Source organism: Periplaneta americana, chromosome 17, assembly GCF_040183065.1.
Source record: "Periplaneta americana isolate PAMFEO1 chromosome 17, P.americana_PAMFEO1_priV1, whole genome shotgun sequence".
NCBI lineage: Eukaryota > Metazoa > Arthropoda > Insecta > Blattodea > Blattidae > Periplaneta > Periplaneta americana.
This window is the reverse complement of record NC_091133.1, coordinates 67,729,132-67,752,122: the sequence shown is the minus strand read 5'-3', so window position 1 is coordinate 67,752,122 and position 22,991 is coordinate 67,729,132. Positions and strand designations below refer to the sequence as shown.

The following is a 22,991-nucleotide window of genomic DNA, read 5'->3' as shown; positions in this document are numbered from 1 at the left end:
CAGATGGCACATCAGGAATGTTCTGTAGTATTGGGCATTGACAGTGTAGCCCTCACAAGCAGGATGATACTTCAGAACACCTTGGCTGTCATACGCCAAAATGATTATGACCTTTGTAGGTGATGGATTCTGTCGAAACTTGTGTCTTCGTGGTGAACCATGATGACACCATTCATCTACTGTATGTTGGAGCATAACCTCTAACATACCTACTAACTTTTGCGTGTGCTGTAAACTAGCCACCAATGCACACAAAAGCAATTTGGCGATAGCGTTCCTTACAGTATACAACAGGGTTTCAAACATAGACTGTGTACTGAACTAATCATATTTTCGGTTATTCTGAAGACATAACACAGTTTCTATGATTTATGTAATGACCCTGTAATAATGTACAAAATCTCACAGAAGAAATAAAGATGTGAATGGGACCTACATATGACGAAATATCGAACAATGAAACAATGGGTATTTGAAAATACATAAGAAGACTCATCTTACAGGTTACAGATACGTTGGAATGAGAACTAAACCTCATCGTCTTTGTGCCTATAGGACCTAAATGAAAATAAAATGTCAGAAACCTGTAAAAGAATAGGCCATAGACATGTAGTCGGTGAAGGAGAAAGCCAAAATTAACAGCATCAGCTTAGTACGATTAAATCAAAAGCACAGTTGAAACACTTAGGATCAATTGAAGAGTGTGAGCTCAAAACGCGTTAAGTCTGTTTTTATGAAAACACTGGGCTTGTTCTTTTTTTTTATCCATCGGTCTAAGGACTGAGCGAATTTTCAAGTAATGTGCACATTAAAAGCAACTCTTATTGAAAAAATTGGCGTTGGTTTGGAAGAAAATACGCTTAAAATATGATAGAGGTCTCAAACATAATCATATGCATTATGCATATAAATAAAAAATGGGCAATTGAATAGAAAGTTTTGGGATCACACCCTTGAATTATGATATATCAGGTAGGATTGAGAAAAACAAAATATCATCGTATAAATATGGAAAGAAGATATGTACAGTAGCTAAATAGCGTGTTATGGAGTCGGGATATCCAGAGGGACGCCAAGAAATGAATCCCAAAAACTACAGTAGATAAGATTTTAACATATAACTTAATATAAGTAAAATATAAGGTGCACTGCTTGTAGCATTCCTGTTCTTAATAATGTGGAGAAATTCTGTATACAAATATTACTGGGTTGAAAATAGGAATATTTTGATTTTTTTTATAAATCAACTATGCTTTTCATTAGTGTGCCAAGGACTGTGTTTTTCTTAAAGCTCCATGCATTATTTCCTCCCCCTTTTTGGATTTTTAATTTTCAAATCAAATTTTTATCATTTACAAATGTGTAGGCCTATTTTGTAAAAATTGCCTCAAATTTAAAATCGCAATATATGTGTGTAAAATAAAAATAAATTCTTCAATTTATCACTATAGAGAATAAGGAGGCCATGAATTTAATAATCATACATAAAAGGTCATCACAAACAATTGAATAAGACTTTCGTGTGATTAATCATGGCGAATATTACGGAAAGAGAAGAAATTTAAGTAATGATGATGATAAACTGACTTCTATTTGGGTACTCTTCCTTCAGGGCTGAGGTAGAGCGACCCATCTGTCAGCATTGTATTCACGAATATCACCCACGTTACCTATCGGACTTGGACAATAATTATTTTATTTCATATATCTGTCCACCGGAGTAAAAGACACTATGTCCATTTTTATGAACCTGAAGCGTTGGCATATTAAATATATTATATTTTTTTCGTTCTGATTTTAGTAGTGCAGAGCACTATCTTCTACGTATAATAATAATAAGCGATCTAGCCAATTGGAAAGGACATTATGTAGTATCATGGTATCGAGATACAGAGCACTTTATTCAGCTATCCTGTAAAGTTCAATGTTTGGAACATATTGTACTTTACTCTAGTGTACATAATAACTAGATAATTAACAAAATAAATAATAAAGATAGATCTTAATAAATTATTGACAAATGAGCGCATTTTACATCTAACTATATAATATTCTAGTTTTGAATTACCTAGAATCTCACGTTGAGGCATCCAGTCGTATGGTAGAATGTTGTCTGGAAGTTTTGGCATTTTCTGTGGATCACATCTCCATAAAACTCGCAGAGACAACTCTGAAAATGCTTGTATGAACGCTTGAAGTATATTGTGTGGCAGTGTCTCAGATCTTAAAATACTGCCTAAACTGAAGTATATAACGCCTTCCTTCGCTTCATCCATGAACTTCTGAATATCCTGAAAACAGTAAATCCCTTCCATAACAATACTGGAATTCTGTATGTTGAAACTACCAGGTAACCCGAATTTGATTCCGGACGGAAAAAAAGGAGATTATCGTCAAATCATATATACATAGTATTGCTTGTTAATTATTTCAAACATAATCAGAAGCATATAGGATTAGTGGCTTTGGAAATAATAATAATAATAATAATAATAATAATAATAATAATAATAATAATAATAAAATCTATTATACAAACCACTTTTATCGCCATTGTGTCCATATTGTTTTGTGCTATGTTATATCAGTCGGAAATCTTCAAATAGGGGCTACACTGACACAAGTTTCTTTGAATCAAGATATTTTGAAAAATAAACCAGAAAGAAATTATAATGATGATGATGGTGACGGTGGTGGCTGTGGTGTTGGTGATGATGAAGATGTTGATGATGATAAAGAAAAAGAAAGGAACGGTAAAGAAATGTAGGCCTATAAAATAAAGATTGGTGAAACTTCGGTAAATTCTTCCCGCACCATACACGGCAGATAAAACATAATTAAGTCACTAATAATAACCACAAAATTGAATACACCACTTTATAGAGAAACGATGTGATCACTGGGAAAGCTGTATACTTAATAGATAATATTTCCGTATAGTACGCACCACTTCGTACTGCATAATTCATTAACAAAGCAACATCTTTGACATGAATTGTGACTTGTGGGCCATTCCGGACCTCGACATCCACATCTCTTACATTAGTGCGAGTCCTTATATACTTTGTGAGTCATGAAAACAAATAACAATAGGTATCTCAGTCATAACAACCTCATAATACATCCGATCATTTGGTGCAGGGAGCATCCGTTTTTGCTACAATGACAATTCCTTTAACGTATTTCTTAATTGCAACAGTATTCGAAATATTAAAATACAATCCAGGGAACAGTCTTTTTTGTGCAAGGATAATTTGTTTAACATGTTTGTCAATTGAAACTATGTTTAAATATTTAACATATAAACATTTTAATCCAGGAAGCGCACCTTTTTGTGAAAGAATAATTCGTTTATCACAATTCTAAATTAATCTTGGATACGTTCTTTAGTAAATTAGGGTACTCCAAAGCAATGTGAATGTAGTGTGAATTGTGTACGAAAATAATTTTCTTGTGTTTTCCCCATTGTGCATCATTATTTTACGTAAAAGAACAAATGAAAATTAACGTGGCACATAAGCATTATTTTAAGAAATACAGGAAACAAATAGGTCTAAGTACCGTTGACTAATAAAGAGGCTTGTAATGTTGGGGACCAATTGGGTGAGTTACGGTGATCTCTTTTTTTTTATTGAGTTATTTTACGACGCTGTATCAACATCTAGGTTATTTAGCGTCTGAATGATATGAAGGTGATAATGCCGATGAAATGAGTCCGGGGTCCAGCATCGAAAGTTACCCAGCATTTGCTCGTATTGGGTTGAGGGAAAACCCCGGAAAAAACCTCAACCAGGTAACTTGCCCCGACCAGGATTTGAACCCGGGCCACCTGGTTTCGCGGCCAGACGCGCTGACCGTTACTCCACAGGTGTGGACTCGGTGATCTCAAGTTTCCTATCCGTTCACCAGTCAGTACTCTAGCATGCGTAAACAGTGTACCTGCTGAATAATAATGCCGAAGATTGAAGGTCCTCAGGCGCATAGGCTATTTTTGTTGCGGAATTTGGTGAGTGTTTTGAAGTGAATGACGGGATCATTATATGTAAATTATGTAATACAAACATACGAGGTGACAAGCGACATTACATACAGAGACATTGTATCACAAGAAAAGAAAATAGAAAACTGAAACCCAGGAATAATTCTGAGGTAATTCTTCTGCATATAACGAAAGGTAATATCTTTGTGATGCTATTTGGCTGAGACTATATTTACTTTCAGAGCTGTCCAGATTTGTTTATGTGCACCTTGTTATCCCCGTCATCGATCGCAGAACCAAGTCAGTGTCCTTGTACTAGTTCACGTCCCCGGCCTATGTACAGTGCTGCAGTCAACAGTTTTTTGTAATCGATCCCCAACATTACAAGCCTACCAATGAAAGATATGTCCCTTACGAAATGAACACAACGCAAATCAGACGACAGTCCTATATGAAATGTAGGATATCGAAGTTTGAATGATATATTTTGTTTTACATACATTCATTTGAAACAACACAGCACAGAACAAACTACAGCAAACAAACTTTCGTTTCTTCTTGTGTCCTGAATTTGTAGCGATATCTACAAAGAACGTACCGCCCTTTTTATTACGGAATACCAGAAAGATAATGAATACGGAGATATGAGAGTGCAGTGGCCTTGACCTCAATTACAGTGCATTTAATATTTCTTTGAATCATGGGGCACCGTAAACAAGATAAGACGCACAAAGTGACATGAATGAAGACTCAGTGACAGATATCCAGAAAAATCAAATAACAACAAGACGTTTTCTACGTTTTACTCGAATAGTGTTAGATAAAATAGATGATTCTCTGACCGTAGGGCAGTCCGTTGACGACCTCTCCATAAAGGGACTGATGTTCAGTTCCCAATGAATTTTCAATATACAATATATATAATGGGCAAACAGCTTATTGGATTTGCTATTCCCAAGAAACTAGTTCGATTAATTAAAATGTGTCTCAGTGAAACTTACAGCAGAGTCCGTATAGGCCAGTTTCTGTCTGACGCTTTCCCACTTCACTGCGGGCTAAAGCAAAGAGAACCACTATCACCTTTACTTTTTAACTTCGCTCTAGAATATGCCATTAGGAAAGTTCAGGATAACAGAGAGGGTTTGGAATTGAAGGGTTACATCAGCTTCTTGTCTATGTGGATGACGTAAATATGTTAGGAGAAAATCCACAAACGATTAGGGAAAACACAGAAATTTTATTTGAAGTAAGTAAAGCGATAGCTTTGGAAGTAAATTCCGAAAATACAAAGTATATGGTTATGTCTCGTGACCAGAATATTGTACGAAATGGAAACATAGAAGTTGGAGATTTATCCTTCAAAGCGGTGGAAAAATTCAAATAACTTGAAGCAACAGTAACAAATATAAATGAGAATCGAGAGAAAATTAAACGCAGAATCAATATGGGAAATGCCTGTTATTATTCGGTTGAGAAGCTTTCGTCATCTAGTCTGGTGTCAAAAAAATCTGAAAGTTAGAATTTATAAAACAGTTATATTACCGGTTGGTCTGTATGGTTGTGAAACTTGGACTCTCACTTCGAGAGAGGAACAGAGATTAAGGTATTTGAGAATAAGGTTCGTAGGAAAATATTTGGGGCTAAGAAGGATGAAGTTACAGGAGAATTAAGAAAGTTACACAAAGCAGAACTGCACGCATTGTATCCTTCAACTGATATAATTAGGAACATTAAATCCAAACGTTTGAGATGGGTAGGGCATGTAGCACGTATGGGCGAATCTAGAAGTACATATAGAGTGCTAGTTGGGAGGCCGGAGGGAAAAAAGCCTTTGGGGAGGCCGAGACGTAGATGGAAGGATAATATTAAAATGGATTTGAGGGAGGTGGGATATGATGATAGAGACTGAATTAATCTTGCACAGGATAGGGTATCGATGGCGGGCTTATGTGAGGGCGGAAATGAACTTCCGGGTTCCTTAAAAGCCAGTAAGTAGTAGTAGTAGTAGTAGTAGTAGTAGTAGTAGTAGTAGTAGTAGTAGTAGTAAATTATATTTCCATAGTCATGTGCAATATATTTATACCCATTCATTAAGAATGCTTGGTCTAATCAGATCTAAAGGTGTTCTTAATATTCCCAAAAGTAGGCCTATTTTTATTTCATTTACAAATTATAGGCGTATGACTTACGTGATGTATACAATTAATTAACATCAAATAGATAACATTCGTAGGCTACATTATCAACTCCGTGCTACCAGTAATAAGATTATATTTCTTAATACAGTTCCAAGACCAAAACTCTGCTGAATTGATATCCGATGATCACCCTGGGCAGACAATCTGGTCGTTCTCGGTGGACTTGCGGTTACACGGTTACCATGCTCGTCATTGGATCAGATGTTCGCGGCTTCAAACTCGGCTGAGGACAAAGTATATAAGAGCTATAAAATCCTTAACATAGCTTCCTCCACAATATCGCATCCAGACGTATATGTTCCACCCACCCAAAACTGATCCAGTTGTTTTGGTGTTGTATAAATACAAATGGGTAATAATACGAAATAATAATAATAATAATAATAATAATAATAATAATAATAATAAAATAATAATAATAATTTATTTATTTATTTACAAATGGCTTTTAAGGAACTCGGAGGTTCATTGTCGCCCTTACATAAGCCCGCATCGGTCCCTATCCTGTGCAAGATTAATCCACTCTCTATCATCATATCCCACCTCCCTCAAATCCATTTTAATATTATCCTCCCATCTACGTCTCGGCCTCCCCGAAGGTCTTTTTCCCTCCGGCCTCCCAACTAACACTCTATATGCATTTCTGGATTCGCCCATACGTGTTACATGCCCTGCATATCTCAAACGTCTGGATTTAATGTTCCTAATTATGTCAGGTGAAGAATGCAATGCGTGCAGTTCTGCTTTGTGTAACTTTTTCAATTCTACTGTAACTTCATCCCTTTTAGCCCCAAATATTGTAATAATAATAATAATAATAATAATAATAATAATAACAATAATTGTGAAATATGAGATGCAGTTGGGATTTTTGCCACCAGTGACAAAACCATTCACTTGTAATTCAAATAGTCTCACGATCATATAATTAAGTTGTAGGACTTCTAATGTACAATATTTATCTATGGTATTCATCTCATGACATCTAGTTGTACGTGCCTTAGCATTTCTTTTTTAGTTTTTCTCTTGACTGACACACAATGCCTTTCATTATATTTCGCTTTGGAAGCGTAGGATTAAAATGAGACAATTTTTATTGAAACAGTGTAGAGGGAATAGATGTAGATGTCATATTCATTGTTAATAGTGGCACGATGTGTCTTCCCAGCACTACGCTTCGACCTTCTTGATCTTCGGAGAATAACCCTGATATTCTTTTGATACGAGGCAGATTGGAATATAGGGTATTTCTAGAAGCAGCGATGAGGAGAGAAATCCCTTGACCGCTTTCTCGAGCTCGCTCCTTTCAATTTACAACCAATCAAGTTAACTCGGTGCTCTTTCGAAATTGTAGCTACGATAATATCGAAATATGCCGCCGCAGTATGATGTTGCAGAAAGTTGTAAATAATATTATCATTTCCATAATTTATATGACTTCAGATCAAACATACAACATTTAACACTTTCATGACAAGATAGCTATTCTCAAGCTATGACTTGTTGTGCAATGATATTGTCATCATTATAAGTACTGTAGATGATGAAAACGACAAAACAGAATGAGAAGGAATGTAATTGAAGGGAAAAGTAAAACTGTACAAAGAGAAAAGAAGAACAAAAGAAGTTAGTAGTAGTAGTTAGTGTTAGTAGTAGTAGTAGTAGTAGTAGTAGTAGTAGTAGTAGTAGTAGGCCTAGTAGTAGTAGTAGTAGTAGTAGGCCTAGTAGTAGTAGTAGTAGTAGTAGCAGCAGCATTAGCAGTAAAGTAGAAAAGAATAAGTGTTACAAAATAGTAAGAAAAGTAAAGACGTGAAAGAAGAGAGAGAAAAGAAACTAAGCTAATGTGTACGAAAAATAGAAGAAGAAAGAAAAGATTTAATGATGTTAGGAAGAAATAATAAAAAATAAAGAAGATATATGAATGTAATAATAATAATAATATATTATTATTATTATTATTATTATTATTATTATTATTATTATTATTATTACATTTTCAGACATGGTGGAATGATTAGGTGTATTGGTTAACAGTAATTCCTTGAATTTAAACACGGCCCGAGAGTAATAGATATTTGAGAAGAATACAAATTCTGAGATTAGACTATTCCTTAAGAGCTGGGAGATCCGTGTCCTTGAATAAGAGGGCTCGCAGAAAGAAATACTGTGCATTTCTCAACGAGATTAAATTTTGAAATTAGCACATTATGCATGCCTAAGGACGAGAGTTAGTCCCACTCTATCTGTAATTCTTACCATACTGTATTATTACTATTATTATTATGCAAATCTAGTCTTTCAGGTCTTTCAGGGACCTCTGGTTGAACGTACCAGCGCTCTCCCAACTGAGCTATCCGGGAACTCCGCCCGACACCGTCTCAACTTTTCCCTTTGTATCCACACAACTCGCGTGGGCTGACGAAACGCCAGAGACTCACATCGAGTGCACACAAACTCTGTGTGACTTGGAATTGTGGTTTTCTGTTAACGTACACAGTGACGCATATATTATGCAAATCTAGTCTTTCAGGTGAAGCTCCCTGTAAAGCAGATTTGAATAATTTCAAGGGAAAAATTGTTCCGGGGCCGGGTATCGATCCCGGGACCTCATAATATATACGTCACTGTGTACGTTAACAGAAAACTACAATTCCAAGTCACACAGAGTTTGTGTGCACTCGATGTGAGTCTCTGGCGTTTCGTCAGCCCACGCGAGTTGTGTGGATATAAAGGGAAAAATTGAGACGGTGTCGAGTGGAGTTCCCGGGTAGCTCAGTTGGGAGAGCGCTGGTACGTTCAACCAGAGGTCCCGGGATCGATACCCGCCCCCGGAACAATTTTTCCCTTGAAATTATTATTATTATTATTATTATTATTATTATTATTATTATATTACTTCTTAAACACGGCGTCTTTGTGATCTCTCCTGAAAGATGTCGTGGTAATTGTATTTTTTAATCTTCATCTTACGATGTTGGATGACGTCATCCAACATCGTAAGATGAAGATTACATTTGTAAAGTTTCTTCCCACCCACAAGCAGTGCTGACTAGAAAAGACGCTATGGACAGTACTCTATAACAGAGTCGCCAGTATGAAAGATAATTCCAAGCCTTTGGCGTAGACGAACTCGATAGCTCAGTGATAGAGCGCCTGACCGGAGTACAGGAAGTCGCAGGTTCGAATCCCGCTCGAGGTTGTGGAATTTTTCTTTCATACCATGGCATGATTGTGACTGTATTAGTATTTAAATTCATTCAGTATCTTTTAAGTATGAATTTTAAAATTATCTAAAACGCAACATGAGAGAGGTTAGGCGAAGAAGGAAAGAAATAAGGAAAAAAAGAGAGAAAGGAAGAAGGAAAGAAAAAAGAAAAAAAAAGAGATAAAAATTGAAAAGCAAATAGTGGTACTTCATTAAACAATAATTTTAACTCTTTATTATTTAGCGTGGGCGAGACAAATTTTCCTAGTAGCCCTCTAAAAGAGACAGAAATATTTTACGTGTCGCATATTTACGATACGGGATCCATAGCTTAAATCCGCTCCTAAAGAAAGACATGGTAAGGGTTTTACCATCCTTTAACGTCGTATCGTTCTCGACTTGTTTCGAACCTATGAACTAACACCTAGCCTATAATTCGGTGACCACAAAGGACGATATTGAATCATGACGGAAGAAAAAAAAATAATGAATGAAAAAACAATGAACGAAGGAAAAAAGGAAGAAAACAAGAAAAGAAGCTATGAAACAGAAAGCAAGAAAGAAAAATGAATGAAAGCATAGAAACGAGAAAGGAAAAAAGAAGGCAAGGAAGCAAGGAAGAAAAAGAAGGGACAGAAAGAAGGAAAGGAAGTAAGCAATAAAGAAAGAAAAATAAAGAAAAGAGGGAGACAGAATGAAAGTACGTAAGCAATAAAGAGCGGAAGAGACGAGAGAGAAGGAAGGAAAGCAAGTAAGCTATAGGCCTCAAAAAAGAGAGGGATAGAAATAAGAAAGGAAGAAATAAAAAAGAAAAAAGAAGGAAGAGATGGAATGAATGAAAACAAGTAGGCAATGAAAAAGAAAGAGAAAGAAAGAAAGAAAGAAAGCGAGCAAGCTAACATTAGAGGAAGACAGAGAAAGACAGAGAAATAGAGGACGAAAGCAAGCAAGCAACGGGTAACCAAGAGAGAAAGAGAGAGAAAGAAAGCAGAAGACGGAGAAAGAATACAAGAAAGTAACTATGGAAGCTAGCAAGAAAAAATGGGGAGAGAAAGAGAGAGAAAAACAAAAGAATGCATTATTGACAAATTAGATAGCCCTAGAAAATAAGAAGAGGATAAAAGGAACGAAAAATAGGAAGAACGTGAGAAATATACTCGCAAGGGTAAAATGAAAGGCTAAATAAATTTTATATATTTTTTTTACTGGGTTATTTTACGACGCTGTATCAACATCTAGGTTATTTAGCGTCTGAATGAAATGAAGGTGATAATGCCGGTGAAATGAGTCCGGGGTCCAGCACCGAAAGTCATCCAGCATTTGCTCGTATTGGGTTGAGGGAAAACCCCGGAAAAAACCTCAACCAGGTAACTTGCCCCGACCGGGATTCGAACCCGGACCACCTGGTTTCGCGGCCAGACGCACTGACCGTTACTCCACAGGCGTGGACGGGTAAATAAAAGAATGGAGAAAGGAAAGAGGGGAAATACCGGAGCAAAAACAAAAAAGCAATAGAAATTAACTTCTAGAAGGAATGAGGTACAGTATCGCCCCCTCTCAACGAATTTAATCTACATTTGCAGTTGTTCCTTATTGTGTTACCAGACCACAACTCTGCATAAAAAGAACATCAGAAAATCGGCACTGTATCATCCTGTAAACATGCATGAAGACTGTAGCTCAGCATTTTATTTTTCGGAATGGAAACCAGAAGTAAAGCACAGCGGAGGTTATAATTGTTGAACATTAGCTTAACACTAAATAATGTACGCCACTGAAGCGGGAAGTTATATAATCCATGTGACTCAGCATAATTCTGTTGGTAATAGGATAGGTCAGAGTTTGACGGGTGTTCCACTCAGATGATTTGTATCGTCCAACTCTAAATGTATGTGACCTTGGGCCAAAGAACTTGCCGTACAGACACTACATAAAAACATAGCACCTGTAACAGGCAGTGCCGGCCTGCCTAACCTTCGCTTCTTAGAAGACAGATGGCCGATGTTACCAGCATTCGTCACATTTCACTTAATGGACATCAAATTAAATGCAAGTGATTTTATAACAAATAGTTAAAATAAGAATAGACCCAGAATTTTAGTTTCAATAAAACTTCGTTTTTGGTTTTTATATAAGTAAATTGTCTTAGTTTTCTGGCAATTGTCAACATCAACATTTAGGACAAAAATTCAATTTTAGATAGCGTACATATCATCATCCTGACAGGTTATATAGTTCTAAAATCACCGTTACGCTCCACAAAAGTTTCCTTGCCATCTTTTCACGGGACGCGAAATTGAAGCCAGTTATTTTGATATGTATTTCAATACTAGTTCCATTTCAACGTAATTTAAAGTCGCCTCTATTTCTTTTATGATGCCATATAGTAGACCTATACCGAACTGTTCGTTGTAGCAACTTCATCTCACTAGATGCAATTCTGTACTCATCACCAGTCTTCGGCCTAGGGACACAGAGTAACCAGTATGAGGTTTAGAGTACACGGAGTATAAATGACGTCATGACCGTGTGGAAGGGTGACTGCAACAGCACAGGTGGGTCCGTAATGTGCATTACCGTTGTGTGTATTGCTGCTTGGCTGCGGTACGTGTAACAGGCTTCGGCGTAGGGACACCTGATTGAAGGTTACAACTCACGTTAATACTTTAATGGTAGACATTTATTGTCTACACTAGGAATGTACTGTATATACTGCATCTGCAGAGGGTGAAATATATTTTGTGCGTACTATGACGGACTGTTTACATGTTGAGACACGAAGTAACGGTGCGCTCCATCTCCCACTCCACTCGACCAACACAACACTATCGCCCGTTCGTTCTGAACTTCATGCGTTTCTGCTCCCAGGACCGAAGCCTGCTCATCACTGTTCCATAAAGTGTGGATTTCATTTCATTTGTTGTGTGGGAGCGACTACGTGTCGGCAGGTGTAGGCTATAGCTATTCTATGCTACATTTGTTTACGTAGAACAAAGTTTGGATGGAGCGAGAAATGAAATAAGGAGAACAAGATGAATACTCCGACAACAAGTGAAAATAAGGATAATGAGTACTACACAAGAGAAAAAAGGGGCATATAAGGAAAACAAAGGCAATACAAATAGCCAAGAGGAATACAAGGATAACGGAAAGGTAAGAAGAACAAGGGAAATAGAAAACATAAGGGGAATGGGAAACATGAAGAAGAAGGGAAATACAAAATAAACAAGAGGAAAACAAAGAAAACGGGAAACCAAGGAAAATAAGGGAAGTACAAGGAGAACGGGAAAACATAGTGAACAGAGGGAATACAAGAATAACAAGAGGATCGCAAGGAGAAAAAGAGGACCATAAGGAGAACAAAGGGATTATAAGAAGGACAAGGGAAATATAAGCAGAACAAGGGGAACATAAGGAGAGCAAGGGTAATATAAGGAGAACAAGCGGAATAAAAGAACAAGAAGAATACAAGGAAACGGGAAGAATAGAATGCGGACAAGGGTGCAACAAGAAGAACAAGGGAAATACAAGGGAACAAGGGGAATGCATGGGGAATAAGGGAACAATAAGGATAACAATGGGAGTACAGAAAAAACAAGTGGCATACAAGGAGGACAACGGAACGACAAAAAGAACAAGAAGAACACAATGAGAAGAAGGGACATTAAGTTTATTTTTACGTTACGGTTAATTTCCAAGTTAAGCTGTAGGCCCATACTTAGTGAGGAAAAAGGCGTAGTTCTACGCCAAAAGAAATTAAACTGGAATAAAACGGAACTAATGTACACATTGAGTAAAATATATTTAATAGCCAGGGACGGGAAACAGCCATTCTCAGAGAGCTTAGCTTCTCCCGCTACAGTTGCTGTTGTACGTAGATACTCATGATGACTGCTCTGTTTACAATACGAGTTTCCCACCCTTGCTTAAAAGCAATGAAATTGCATTACTACTACTACTACTACTGCTACTACTACTACTACTACTACTACTACTACTACTACTACTAATAATAATAATAATAATAATAATAATAATAATAATAATAATACTTTGATCTCCGAGTATAATTCTAACTTTTATATCGCACATGAGTCCACACCTGTGGAGTAACGGTTAGCGTGTCTAGCTGCGAAACCAGATGACCCCGATTCGATTCCCGGTCGGGGCAAGTTACCTGGTTGAGGTTTTTTCCGGGGTTTTCCCTCAAACCAAATATGAGCAAATGCTGGGTAACTTTCAGTGTTGGACCTCGGACTCATTTCACCGGCATTATCACCTTCAACTCATTCAGACGCTAAATAACCTAAGATGTTGATCAAGCGTCGTAAAATAACCTAATAAAATAAAAATATGTGACACATTAAGATATAACGTGAGTCTTACTGGATGATTGGAGAAGTGAAATTATTAATGTTGAAGGAATCCTATGAATCGATTTCTCTCACATCTCATCTAGTGGTCACCGAGATATCCATTGTTACGTGGTTTGTAGATTCAAAAGCGTGGCCGTTTTCACCAAGCTTCATTAAATCAGTCCTAATGAAACATTAACTAGTGAACATTAAAATATTTAACAATTCAGTAAAATGCGAACTGTTCACCAACCAGATTTTCTTAAGATTTAATGAACAGTATCCGTAATGAAGCTCAGTTAAAATTTTTAATTTTTACAACTTTCCATAACATTGTAAAAGTGAAGCTACGTCCTTTTCACGGGAAACCCTTCAATTTTACTTCAATTGGTTGAGGGAAAACCTGTGAAAAAGCTCAACCAGGTAACTTGCTCCAACCAGGATTTGAACCTGGTCCCGCCAAGCGGTCACACGTATTAACCTTTACTCGACAGCGGCGGACGGTCTAAGGCAGGGTTGGGCACCAAGAGCGAATTCTACCCCCTCACGGAGAGCCATATGACTTCCCTTCACTTTCTTCCCCGCCAAACACCGCGCAGCGTTGATGTCGTATGGATGAATATTAAGTGTCCTTGTTTAGAGTTTGCATTCGCTCCCGATGACCGTCCTGGTCTAAAGATGTAGATCTTTTGCATATTTTTACAATATGTAAAATAACACTGATAGTTATTCGTCATTTCTCACTCACGTTGAATTTCTAATAAACTCTGCAGGTAAAAGCGTTGTTGAATGAAATACTATTGGTATAGCTCTCGCAAGGAACGATAACCGAAAAGCAATGGTGGCGTTGCTGTCTGTTTTGACGTGTGTATGTAGGCACGCCGAGGGGGCAAGAGGTGAGGGCCGATGGAAGTACTGTCTCTTCCAAGAAGATGAACAAATGAGGACATCGCTGTGCAAATAAAGAACGTAGCAAGAGAAAAATTCGAAGCTAATTAAACGCGCAACACATGTTTACGAATGAAATAATAATACCGTGCGATACAAGACACATATTCACATGCAATGGAACAAACTATAGTCTTAATGTAACTATCACAACGCAAGACTGATTCTATAGTTGTAATTTATCTTCCGACTGTACTCTTGAATATCATTCAAGCTATCTCGTGACCTTTCCTGTCGCCCGTTCTTCCTTATCGCATTGTTTGATTCGCATTCCTTCCGTCGGTATTCCCTCCTTGCGAGACCTATACTACCACCACTCTCTCTCCCGCTACTACTGCCACTGCTACTGCTGCTGTCACTACCATTGTTGCCAATTCAGCGGTTTTCCCGCTAGATCTAGCGTTTTTCGGCGTTAGCTTAGCGGGCAAAATTTATGAAATTTGTATTGCTGATATGGGGATTTAGCGGGTAATTTTAGCACTCACAGGGGCAAAATAATATAATTTTACATTGACAATATAGCAATTTAGCGGTTTCTGCACGGCTTCACAGCGGATTTTTAAGAATCGAGTTGGTAACACTGGTCAGTACTACTATTACTAACACTACTGTCACTACATTACGGTCAACTCCTGAGATGGTACAGGGTTCACGATAGGCCCATGCTCAAACAGTGAACTAACGGAGAGAGTGGCAATGCCAACGTCTAACAGCTGTGTTTGGGAACGTTGACCTGAGATCTAAAATTGTAAGACGCCGTGTTTATCGTTGGTGTTTATATATGAGATGTAGCAAGTAATGTCCTGTGAAGTCTGGTATTCAGGCTATGTGAACACGATATCGTACATGCCAGGGTTATCACGTTCACACCTCCACAGTAAATGCAGCCACCTCTCTAATGGTTGAAATGATAGCATCTTGTCTTACGTTACGGAATGTGTGGAATGCTCCATAAAAGCGAGACAAGCTCGTATATTAAAATGAGTTGTAATATTATGTGTGTAATATTACTTTAGTGTACATTTCGCTTTTCCTACTGCGTAATGAAAGAAAGGCATTAATATAAATTAATGAAAGCCCTTTCCTTATCCTTTACTTACGATCTAAGGTGACAAGTCATTTCTGAGCGCATTTTTGTCAAAAAAGCGGCAAAACGACATGCAAATTTTCAATCCACATAATTTCCTCGTAGCCAAATCATTTGTACGAAGTTAATGACAAGTTACCCTCGTACTGGTTGGGAAATCGTTCACCTCTTATAGGCATATGAACGCGAGGTCAGAAGTCTGCTGGTAGATATTGTACCTCTATTGGCCATCAATCACGGATTATTATTATTATTTTATTTTATTTTATTTTAAATCCACCACCAACAGAAGCAAGCTTCCAATTATAGGTGGCTTACATTGATACATATACAAAATACATAATAAGAAAAAACAAAACAAACAACACAAACGAAAGAAAGAACGTACATACCGGTAATAGGTGCTAGAATATAATATTGCAGTTAATATAGTGCCAAATGTGAATATAATAATGTAAAATTATTTAAAAACTAGAGTAAAAAATATTATAATACACTAATAATTTAAATATCTAAGGAAATACAATTCTTTTTAATATTGTATGAAATTTTTCAACTGTTAAACTGAAATCTAATTAAGAATAAAAGTTTAAAGACAGAGAGTTGTAAGTATTACACATAACAAACAACGGAGAGTTCTTGAAGAAAACAGTTCTAGGAATTGGAATAACAAAAGGTTGCCTATGACGTAATTCTGTTATATTTACATTTTATTATTATTATTACTATTATTATTATTATTATTATTATTATTATTATTATTATTATTATCGAGCTCGGTGGCATAATGGTTATGATTCCTACCTTTCCTTGCTGGGTTCGATCCCTGGGGCGACTATCCTGATTTGGGTTTTTCGTGGTTTTCGAAAGCCGTCCAGGCGAATGCACTGGACAAAGCGTCGTTAATCAATGCGAAACCGAAGGAACCCGATCGTAAAATGATGTAGCCTTGAGAGCGCAGATTGTAACGCTTCTGTGATAAGACGCACACCCACACTACCTTTGATACATAACATGTTATAACGTATTATATTTCACGTTAGGCATGTACGTAAGTCGTAAGCGTATGACATTGTGAGTGGTCTCTGCGTAAGAACAATGAAAGTAAGTTTTCTGAATGGATATTGAGCTTGATAAAATACCTTGAAAAAGCCTTGGATTTATAGTATTGATTAGTAGAAATTCAAGTGATCATTGGGAGAGCTGTAAGCCCACCCAACCCACCCTACATACGTACCTTACTTATATACAAAAGTCATCGTGCGTGAACGAAGAATACCGCCATATTTCTTCGATGTAACAGTGGGTTTCAGTGTTGCCAACATAATAATACTACACACCTAATCAAACCTAACCTAACCTCTCTCATAATACTGCACACCTAATCAAACCTAACCTAACCTAATACACACCTAATCAAACCTGACCTAACCTAACCTAACTTGTCATATAATACTACGTACCTGTAGTAACATTCCTCACATTAGGGATATCTCGTTTTCAAATATTGCCGGCCCTGTCAATCGTGTCGGCTGCTATCTAGTGGAAGTGGATCGTACTAATTCTAAAAACAATATGGCGACTTTAATAATAATTACATTTTATATGTTTCGTTATATATTAAATGTGTTAATATAGTAATAATTATATATATATATATATATATATATATATATGTGATACAATAAGATTTGAAATGTGTTGTGGTTGTGATAAAAGTATTGAAAATTGGTTTATGCTCGACCATGCCGAAATGTAGTAATTATACACCTGATAGCAGCCCTTTAATGGACCTCATTAAAGTACACCTATTCATTAAAGTTCAGGTGTTTCACCAATCAGAAAAGATCATTGTAGCAATATGAAAGCGTAAGTATCGATTATTCTCGGATATGCAATCTAAAGACAACTAGCGAAACGTCACGGAGGCTGGAAATCCAATACTGTCGCAGAAGGTTATGTTTTATTACTATAATAACTAGAGTTAATTGAAAATAATATTCAAATAAATTCAATTTGTCATCTCGTTTTTCAATATCTAAACCAATTTCAAGGTTATCTCAAGGTTAATGTTTATTTTAGTCTCTAGATTATATCAAGGTCAATGTGGACATTTGTTCCTCGGAAAAAAATCAATACTTTCGCGTCTGCGCACATCTCACAATTTACGAGCTATTGCACAAAGTCAGTTCCGCTCCTCAGTCAGATAAGAATAAAATGAATACTTCTAAATAATTTCAAGTTAGAAATATGGTGGAGCGCTCGTTTCATAAACATACTCGCATCTTAATTACTACCATTATCGGCTCGTTGCATAATGTACTATTATAGCGCCACATTGGCAGTAATAAAAGTGTGCAATATTCGTTCAGTGGTTGGTGGATGCTCTAGGTTGACCAAAATTTATAATGCCTATTCCAAAGATTATTGTGCTGTTTTTACGTTTTATTGCCTTTTTTCCCTCCTATTTTAACTGTTATAAATGCCTGAACAGCCGGGCTCTAATCATCACACTACCACCTCATTTTATCTAAATTGTCACTTTGGAAATGAAAACACGTTAAGAATTATTACAAGTAACATACCTGAGGCAATTTTCCCACTTCTTGGATATGCAGTCCCGCGACCTCGATGAAACCTGGAACTGTTGGCCTTGGCTGGTTGAGACTGAAGTGGCTGTTGGCCAGCAGAAGGCTGGTATTGCGAGCGATGTCTGACAAAGGCGGGAGATCTTCACCGACGTATTCCTTAACGATGCGATGTGTAGGAAGTTCAGCATAGTAATAATAAAGTAACTTAACGAACATTGTCAAAACACTGTTCCTCAACCTTCCCCAGAAGTTCATTCTGTCCGTAAAACTCGAAAAGTAATTTGGAATGTAAGCTGGATGGTCCGGGTTCGCAATTCTGTCGTTGGACCAAGGATATGCTACACTTGTCATCACCCCTATGTGCGGGGCTTTGAACTTGTGCACAAATCCCAAGAAGCAGTCACAACCAAAAATTTCGTTTATTATTAGATCGAACTGTTCTTCCATTTTCAATAAAACTTGAATGTTTTCATGCTTCATTACTGTTTCACATGTCATCACATTGTGTTCCACCATTAGATAGGAAAAGAAAAAATCGTTAATTTCCGGTAATGTATTTAGTGGTACAGAAAATCTTTCCATAGATCCTAAAATACTGAGATCTGTGTAGTTTGCCACTGGGATTTTCTGAGGGAAATGACTGACCACTGTTACCTCATGTCCTCTCGACGCCAATGTTTTAAATAGACGTTCGAACATCGGGAAGTGACTTTCGGCTCTGTGCCAAACAAGGCCTAAAATTCTTGCAGAAGTAGACTCATCAGCTGTAAATATTACTGTTAATAACGGAATGAATGTATAAAACTTCATTTCGCCGTTCTGTATAAACTCGCCGTAGTTATTTCCTGATCTGAAACCAAGGTAACCGATCTTGGCTGTGTTAATACAATAGAAAGTTACTCTAGGTATACGAAAATAGACGAACATACCCGAAGTAACGTTCGGAACAAATGAATGTTCTATTCCTCTGTCATTGAAGTTGAGGTCTTGCATACGAGTATTCGTTACGCGCAAGGTTTATAAGCAATAAAATGTTGTAAAAGACTGAATTTAAGCAGCGAACTCAATATCTTGGAGTATTTGAGTGAGAGATTTCGTCATGAGAGATTTTACCTCAAAGGACACAATTATCACTAAAGAAGCTTTTCAGTATGTCACTGTCATGAAACAACCCGACCATTCAGAAGCAGGGGGCACTGCTGCCATGCATACAAACATTTTAATAAATTTCATTGGTAGCCTGTAAGAACTGTGGAGCGAATTAGACTGATTTAATCGACTTCGTAGTTATTTATTTGCCCATTCAGTCATTTATTTCATTATATATTATTGTTATGGTATTTATAATGAGAGACAAGAGATACAATTTGATTTTCTCAAACTAATTTTAGTTTATTTATCCAGTATGTAAATTATGTTCATATACATTTGTCAATGTGCCCTGAATTATAAATATTTACTTGAAATATTTTTCTCATATAAATTGTAGGCCTAATGAATTAACTTTATAATGCTGACATGTCTCTCTTGTATAAAATAGAGTTAAGGGTGGTTCACAATAAATCTGGAACGGAAACGACAACGAGTACGAGAACGGAAATATTATTAAAATAAATGTAGGCCTATTTAAATGTGAGCATTCACAACAGTTAATTGTGAATGCTCACATTTAAACACATTTATTTTAACAATATTTCCGTTCTCGTTCTCGTTGCCGCTTCCGTTCCAGGTTTATTGTGAACCAGCCTTTACTTGTATCATTGGAGTATAAAATAAAAAGAATGCCGTTCCTCTTTATCGTCTTCATTTTTCTGTCTCTTGCAATATCTTTCAGACTCAGAAAAGCTTCTGTTATACCATGACTATATTTCTTTCATCTGTGGAAGAAAATTTATCTCTGTGATCCCATAAATTGTTAAAATTTATTTATTTATTACCTCAGAGTTGATAAAGTTGTATATTCAATTTCGTTTCTTGGATTTTGGCAATTGTTTATGGTCAATATTTGAGTTGTTTTTGTGTATCAACGAAATGATCTTTGACACTGTAAAATACATAACGAATATTACAAAAACCGCAGCTAGTAATATACATGCTACAACGTCTAACAGTAAATATCGGTATAATGGAAGATCTATTGCAGCTGAGCGCATGTGCGGTGCTCCGCCATGTCTGATGACGTATTCAGTCCAAAATATGGCGGTCTGAAGAGGCTTCAAGGGTCTATCTCGGAAAATACGAGACATCTGCTGTGCATTTTCCCTGTAACTGAAGAGAAAATTCAGTATCAAGAAGACGACACAAACATTCTTACCGGCATATTAAGTACTACACGATTCAAAACAATTCATTTCTTTATAATGTTACAAATGATAGGATATTAATTTGTTTGAAATTTATTTTCTTTCACTGTCATTCAAAAGAACTGATAAGTTAAATCATATATCTAGAGTGATTTACTTGCTCATTATTAAGATTTATGCAACCCTGCATTTTATGACATGTATACGACATTGCGGTAACTGTTTCTAGGAGATTTTAACGTAAGAATAGGTGTGAAATTTGTATACCACCAAGCTGGGTGATTCCTTAATTCAAAATAGGTAATTATACATTTTATTCGGTTACCAAGGGAAGTTAGAATCATTCGACATTAGACTTTTTCATTTTAAAATGCTAATGGAGTAAGCGCCTATGACATCGTTGGTGTAGTATCTATGAGAGGGAAATACGTTGAATATTAAAACACGAGGAGTATGACGAAGTAACACATTATAATGTAACACGAGAGGCCACAAACCATTATTAGCTAGACGCCCTTGTCATCTGATCTAGTATGATAGGAACACTACTCATCATCATCATCATCATTATCATCATCATGAACTTCATAGTTTAGACTATAAGATCTGTGACGTTATTCTAAGAATGATGACCTTGATTCCCCTCGGTCATCCTTGATCTCTGTGTTCTATTGGTCTATATGCTAAAGTTAATTTTAGAAGTCTCTGCCTTCCTGTTTTTTTTTTTGTATATGGTTCTTGCACTGTTTTTAATAATGTTGAATATCTGTGATTAAACGAGGAACTTGTAATTTACTCGGATATCTATGTATATTTCCTTGATGGTCCAATCTCGTTATACCCAACAGGGATATTAAAAAGTGTTTCTGAGTTGCTTCAATTTTCTGTTAATTTTGTTTCTTTAAAATCCAAGTTTCGCTGCCATAAATGAGTGCTGCTTTTGACGTAATGTTATGTAATTTTAATTTTGTATCCACTGTCATCTCTTTACCAAAATTATTATTATTAGGTTATTTTACGACGCTGTATCAACATCTAGGTTATTTAGCGTCTGAATGATATGAAGGTGATAATGCCGGTGAAATGAGTCCGGGGTCCAGCACCTAAAGTTACCCAGCATTTGCTCGTATTGGGTTGAGGGAAAACCCCAGAAAAAACCTCAACCAGGTAACTTGCCCCGACCGGTTTCGCAGCCAGACGCGCTGACCGTTACTCCACAGATGTGGACTCTTTACCAACATGTCTTCTAATTACGCCATTCATTTTATTGTATTTTTGTAATTTCACATCTAGATCAGTTTTGTGTTCTGCAAATAAATTCCGGAAATATGTAAATTAGGAAACTTGTTCCTTTATTTCCCCACCTATTTCAGTTTTTACGTGTTTAATGTTTATTCCACACTCTCCTTTGCCAAAAGATATGATTGCGAGTATTGTGTTTACGGAATAATGACAACGATTGGGCCTACAGTGTGTGTGTGTGTGTGTCTATATATATAAAAAAAATGTTATGTTTTATTTAACGACGCTCGCAACTGCAGAGGTTATATCAGCGTCGCCGGATGTGCCGGAATTTTGTCCCGCAGGAGTTCTTTTACATGCCAGTAAATCTACTGACATGAGCCTGTCGCATTTAAGCACACTTAAATGCCATCGACCTGGCCCGGGATCGAACCCGCAACCTTGTGCATAGAAGGCCAGCGCTATACCAACTCGCCAACCAGGTCGACTCTATATATATATATATATATATATATATATATATATATATATAATATATCCAAATGAGAAGATAAACTTTCTATTAAATAAATTATTATTCAAGATTTACCACTTTCAACGCGGACACCCTATAGAAGCTAGTTATAATTAAATTATAGGCTAATCATAGTTCGACTGCATATAGTTACTAGTTAGCAAGTGCGTTTCAACGTGTGTGAAAAAATAGTAATATGAAAATTCTTGAACAGTAATAGAGAGAAGATATGTAATTATAAATATTGAACGAATGAGAGTTTGATTACAAGACTCTGAAAATAAGTAGTAGGCTAACTGAAATCAAAACAGCCTGCTTGACAGAAATTCTTACATAAAATTCGTCCGTGTAAAGGTAAGAACATCAAAGATTTAGAATTTTGAGATCTATTCTATGTTACTAATCAGTTTCTTGACTCTTGACTTTGTTTCCAAAAAGAGAAACACTTCAAATTTCCTTTTGAGAACGAAAATCTACATATATTCGAATCAATTTTGTACACATTTCAAGGACAAAACTAAAATTCTTTCAACCTCTTATTAACATATTACACCGCTGTCTTAAATTGA

The 22,991-nt window shown here is 36.5% G+C and overlaps 2 protein-coding genes across 5 annotated transcripts in view; one reads left to right on the top strand and one right to left on the bottom strand.

Annotated features, from left to right (window-relative positions):
* Window positions 1-22,991, top strand: part of LOC138693158 (lachesin-like) — a 1,789,721-nt gene that overhangs the window by 1,512,564 nt on the left and 254,166 nt on the right. The window lies entirely within an intron of this gene.
* LOC138693355 (uncharacterized) overlaps window positions 1-22,991 on the bottom strand; it is a 50,985-nt gene that overhangs the window by 13,656 nt on the left and 14,338 nt on the right. The window contains exons 4-6 of the mRNA XM_069817273.1: window positions 20,330-20,631; window positions 18,358-19,238; window positions 2,069-2,291 (exon numbers count right to left, since the gene is read on the bottom strand). Of these exons, the coding sequence (XP_069673374.1) occupies window positions 2,069-2,291; window positions 18,358-19,238; window positions 20,330-20,631 (1,406 nt within the window). The remainder of the gene's footprint in view (window positions 1-2,068; window positions 2,292-18,357; window positions 19,239-20,329; window positions 20,632-22,991) is intronic.